Genomic DNA, 5,703 nt, shown 5'->3' on the forward strand with positions numbered 1-5,703 from the left:
GGAATGAGGATAATTTATGGTTTTAGGTAATTTTGGTTAATATAGTTCTTTCAAAGATAAAAGGGACATTACATTGATTAGCAGGGTATTTGTCCTGGACCTAATCTTGTTTATCTTTTATCTACATTCTTTCTCTTAGAATTGCACTGTAAGTGACTACATCTCAAGCGGAATGTAATTGGTCTATAATTTTTTATTCAATTTGAATGGACAGCTTTCTATCTTGATTACTCAGACATCATAAGCTCTCTTTTTATACTAGCTATTTTTGCTCTTGTCATTGAAAGCTCAAATCTATCCACTAAAAGATAGTTTGGAGATGGAGATTTGTGTGGGTGCTTTTGAAAGAAAAACTTTTCCACATATATGTTCTGTCTGAGAATATCATGTACAACTTTGCTCTGTGGCTGTACCTGGGATAATATAATATCCATATTTAGCTTAATGCAGGAAAATTATTTATTCTGGGCAGTTCCCAAGTTACAAAGCAAAGGTGCTCCATGGGTTGTGCAAGATAGCAGCAAGAATTTGGGGTGATACCTGCCTTAATAACCTTTTCTCATTCATCCAAATACATTTCTGGTTGATGCCTTCTTTCCACAATAATACAGCTATACTGCAATTAAGTTAATTCACTGTCAACAAAATTCCTAGCCATAATTTTTTAAATCTATTTTTTAAATCTACTTGGGCTATTTGTAGCATGTTATATTTAAAAAGTTGCAGAAATATTTTCTATGGAATATATGAAATAGATTTTCTGAACTGTGAAATTTTATATCAATTAACAATGTCTCATTTGTACGTGCACAGAAGTTTCTCATTGGAAGGGACTTTACTCACCCTTTAATTAAAGTTGATATTTTACAAAAGGGGAACCACACAAGATTTCACATAGCAAGAAGATAAATGAGTATAACGCATATTTTGACTGCAAGATCATTATCTTCTGAATTACCATATTTAAGTTACAAATATGAACCATTTATCTTCTTTAGTTTCATGATTTGTTACCCACAATAATCCTTTGGCCCCAGAGTCTCATCATTGCCTTTTTCACCTCTGCGTTTCTGAGTGTGTAGATTAAAGGGTTTAATAAGGGTGTTATCATAGTATAAAATACAGCCACTGCTTTATCAATAGGGAATGTGGTCATGGGACGAAGGTATACAAATATGCAGGGCACAAAGAATAAGACAACCACAGTAACATGTGAGGCACAGGTGGAGAGTGCCTTTTGTCGTCCTTCAGAGCTGTGAGACCTCAGGGAGCAAAGGATGAGAACATAGGAGGTGATAAGAATGGAAAAGCTGAGCATACATAGAAATCCACTGTTGGCAGCAACGAAGAGTCCAAAGATGTGTGTATCAGTGCAGGAGACTTTCAACAAAGGGTAGAGATCACAGAAGAAGTGGTCAATGACATTAGGACCACAGAAGGGCAACCACAGCAAAAAAAGGATTTGAATCAGACCATGAAGAAATCCCCCAGCCCAGGATATGACCACCAGGAGAGTACACACCTGCCGGCTCATTGTGATTGTATAGTGCAGAGGCCTGCAGATGGCCACATAGCGGTCATAGGCCATCACCGTGAGCAGAATGATCTCAACTCCACCAAGGAAATGCATTGTAAAGGCCTGAGTCATGCACCCAGCAAAAGAGATGGTTTTCTTCTCTGCAAGTAAGTCAAATATCATTTTGGGGACTGTGGTAGAAGAGAAAGTACCATCTTGAAAGGACAAGAAAGACAGAAAAAAATACATAGGGGAGCGTAGGGCTGGGCTGGTGGCAATTGTTACTACGATGAGTAGGTTGCCTGCCATGGTGAGAGAGTAGATGATTGTGAACACGAAAAAGAAGAGTTTCTGGATATCTGTGTTCTGTGTCAGGCCAAGCAGGATGAATTCTGTCACATTGTTCACTTGCTTCATGATTCAGTTTTCAATGGATAATGGATTTATCTACAAATAGTACAGAGATAGCAGGAGTGGTAGATCAATTTTGATCAATAAAATAAAGTACCTATTAAATAATTTGTTTCTTCCAAGATTGATGGGGCCCCAAACAGACAAAACTTAAACTTAAAGTCTGCTGCATTGTTATCATATGCTATATTGACTACATCCTTTTACATACACACACAAACAAACACACACAGCACTGTTTATAACTATTTTCATGCCAGACCCATTTCCTGCATCAAATATGGCTGGATCTTTTCCATTTACTGCCAGAGTATTTTCTCACATAGCAAACATGGGAAGACCTTTAGGGATAAATAGAAACTTGAATTCCTGAGAGTTAGATCCCTTTGTCTCTTTCCTTGTCATTCAGGCTGATGAAGGTAAATTTCTGAGCATCTGATCCTTTTTATGCTTAACTTATTTCAAGATGACTATCAAACATTGATGAGCTCTATTTACAATTTGGGATCATGTAATCACATTTCACTCTTAAATGTACTGGGTGAATACTTGAGGCTGAAGAACCACTATGGCAGTTAGATTTGTGAGCTCATGCTTAATTGAAGCAAAATTACCTGAGAAATCATAGATCTCTCATCAAACACCTCTGCAAGAATGATATCCTTAGGAAGATAAAATATAGCTTGATGCAGCAGATAGTCCCCACATTTATTTGTAACTTTAAAATTCATTGTTTGGAGAACTTCTGTCATGATCAATTTCAGGGGTCTTTTGCAATTCAACACTCTTTAAGAACATTTGTGAAACATTCTCCAGACTGTTCACTAACTAGATATTTTAATATGAGGACACAAAAGCAACATAATTTATTATTCAGAACATTCTTTAGAATACACAGCATATATTTATATTTTGTTCTCAGGGAAAAGTGGTTGAGTGATGTTGTATATGGGCCATAGTCTTATTGAGCTGAAAAGTTTTTATACATAATGTAGGAATAATAGCAAAGGTCATAAAATAATTGAAGAATATCATTATTTCTTATGTCAAAGTTTGTATCCTAAACATAAAAATATAGTGTTCTGCACATCTCCAAATGACTATTATTAAAAGATCCAAAATGAGAATAGCACATATCCTAAATCTTAACCTTGAAATAATTCCTTGATATAATGTTAAAAGAAAAATAAATGAACTATGAGTGAATATAAATAATTATTCACTGAAAGATGTTTGAAAAAATCAAATACATTTGGAAAACTTTGCATGCAAAAATAAATATATTGGGCAATAGAAAATGGTTACTCTTGATAAACAAATTTAAAAGCCTATTGATATTTAAAGATACTCTTAAAAGTGATGAATAAGCTCAATAAGAAGCAGGTAAGGTTAAATCTATACAGGACATTAAGATAAACAAGATTTTAAATAATATTATGAATATTTTAGTAGATGTTATAAGTTTGTCAGCCACGGGTAGGTATTTATCAAAACAAAACAGTTCACCCTGTATATATGTTAGTAGAAAAAATTAATAAGAAAGTAAAGTTGTGCATCACAAAAACAGTGAACCCTAATGTAAGCCATGGAATATAGTTAATAGTACAATAATAATAATAACATTTAATCAGTTGTAAGAAATATACCACAAAATGCAAACTGTTAATAATATGAAGGGGTCATATTGGAACTTTCTTTCTGCATGATTTTTCTATAAATTTACATCTTCTGTATTTTAAAAAAAGCAAGGACAAACCCCCCAAACCAAAGTAAGTCTACTCTTGATATCTTCACCAAAGAAAGGGAAAAAAGATATGCATGTATTAAAAACTTAAAGCATCAACCTGCTCAAAAACAGAAAACACAGAAATAAATATATAACTGATCTCTGGAGGGGAGGGAGAGGAATGTAATGTAAATATGCAGTGATATACAAGAGATAAAACTGATGGAATCAAGTACAGAAAGACAGGGAAGAAACTCAAAACATATTTGCAACATTTGACAGACAACTGTTACTACAAAAATAGCATTTGCAATTAAAGAAAATGTCTATGCCCACTATTAGAAAGAAAAGGCAAAAATAATGAAAAGGTAATTCTCAGGAAAAAAGTTAGACATAAAATGCCCTCTATTCATTAAGCTCTCAAAGAAATGCAATTAAAAATATGAAATATTTACAATATTTTTAAATTGTAAATTACCGAAGATTCACAAAAGCTCTATTATGCAGTGATGGTGAGCATGTGTTGGGATTAATTATTCTGGAAATAAACATGAGTATATATAAAATGAACTTCAAAAGTGGTTATCTTCCTTGGCACAGTACTCCTTATTCTTAGGACTCTAGTCTAAATAAGGAATATTGGAAACCCTTAAGCATATAAGTGGTATTTCACAATTTTTTTCATAATATTGAAAATATAAAGAAAACCATAATGTCCACACAAAAAGCAAGCAGTAAAATAAATTGCAATGTGTAGTTCTGATATATCAGTTGGACAATAAAGTGATTTGTAAGAAATATTATTGATGTGGAAAGGTGATTTCAGTATAATAGTGTGAGTAAAAAAACGGAAATAGAAAATGGACCTTTTAATTTAAACTGTCTAAAATGACACATATAATAGACATATCTCTCAAGAAGACACTAAAGCTGATAGTCCCTACTTCAACAAAGGATAATAAGCAATTTTATTCTGTCTTTTAAAATCAATTTTGTGACCCCAGTTTTTCCTAAAGAAAATATATTGCCTCATTATCAGTAAAATAATTGAATAAAAGCTTTACTTATTATCTATGGACTGGCTCCATAATATTTCAACATTCTTTATTAAGTATGTTATGTATGCTGGTCATCATTCATAAAGAGCTGTGATAATAGAAACATATTTAAATCCAACTTACCTGTAAACTGAAGGCCCTACTGCCACCTGGGGAGAAAAATACCAATAAAGAAGTCATTGACCATACTTAAGTCTCTGTATATGTTTACACAAGTGATATCTTATCTTAAGAGAACACTCTGCATGAGTTTGTAATCACTGACCCCATCACTAACTGCTGCTTTGCAAGTTCATCTATTTTTATCTTAAGTATAATATTTCTTTCCCTCAATTACTGACCCAAATGATTGTTAGAGAAACTTGTTAGGTAAAGCTGAGTTCATGGGCAGAATTTGTTTTCCTCTATAAGGTGAAACCATCCTGTGAATGTGGACCATTCCAAGCATCACTGCTCATGTAATTAATTTTTCAATCAGATAATCTCCAAAGCTTTAGGCTTCAGTGGAACTTGATGGGGAAAATCTTAACATTTTGCAAGATATCTCTCCATATGCTTCTTTCTTATGCATTTTATCTTTTCCTCGTTAGTGTTTATATGAGTTGTTTTAGAGCCACTTGAGATTAGTTGAGCAAGATATATATTGCTGAAAATAGAAAACTAAGTTGAAGCAGAAAAAAATGATGGCTTGCCGGCATCATGAACTAACAGAAAATGCAGTTATCATGGAGAGGCAGGTTCCTGATTTCATCTCTTTTAAGAGTGCTTCTAAGAATTCCTGTGCACAGCCTAGAGCTAGCTCCTTTGGTTATTGGAAACTGGGATCCACCTGTGTTGGAAACACAGATCAACAGCATCTGTTATTTGTTGCTGTGTCTGTTTATATGCTCTTCCAAGCTCAGTTATCCCTAGTGTCTGTCCTCATGTACATGTTCAAGTGTGAATTCAGGGATATATTCAAATTGATATTACTTAAGCTCATCTAGTTAAGG

General features: G+C 33.7%; 1 protein-coding gene across 1 annotated transcript; it reads right to left on the reverse strand.

The window, feature by feature from the left end:
* Positions 1-1,000: 1,000 nt before the first annotated feature.
* Positions 1,001-1,942, reverse strand: LOC143669653 (olfactory receptor 4C5-like). Its single transcript, XM_077144216.1, has one exon. The coding sequence runs from the start codon at positions 1,931-1,933 to the stop codon at positions 1,001-1,003; it is 933 nt and encodes a 310-aa protein (XP_077000331.1). The 5' UTR covers positions 1,934-1,942.
* Positions 1,943-5,703: the final 3,761 nt, after the last annotated feature.

The sequence above is a fragment of the Tamandua tetradactyla genome, chromosome 26 (genome assembly GCF_023851605.1).
Source record: "Tamandua tetradactyla isolate mTamTet1 chromosome 26, mTamTet1.pri, whole genome shotgun sequence".
NCBI classification, from domain to species: domain Eukaryota; kingdom Metazoa; phylum Chordata; class Mammalia; order Pilosa; family Myrmecophagidae; genus Tamandua; species Tamandua tetradactyla.

Bases quoted from the DNA above. Each gene is read 5' to 3' on its own strand.
- LOC143669653 (XM_077144216.1), bottom strand. From the start codon at position 1,933: ATGAAGCAAGTGAACAATGTGACAGAATTCATCCTGCTTGGCCTGACA.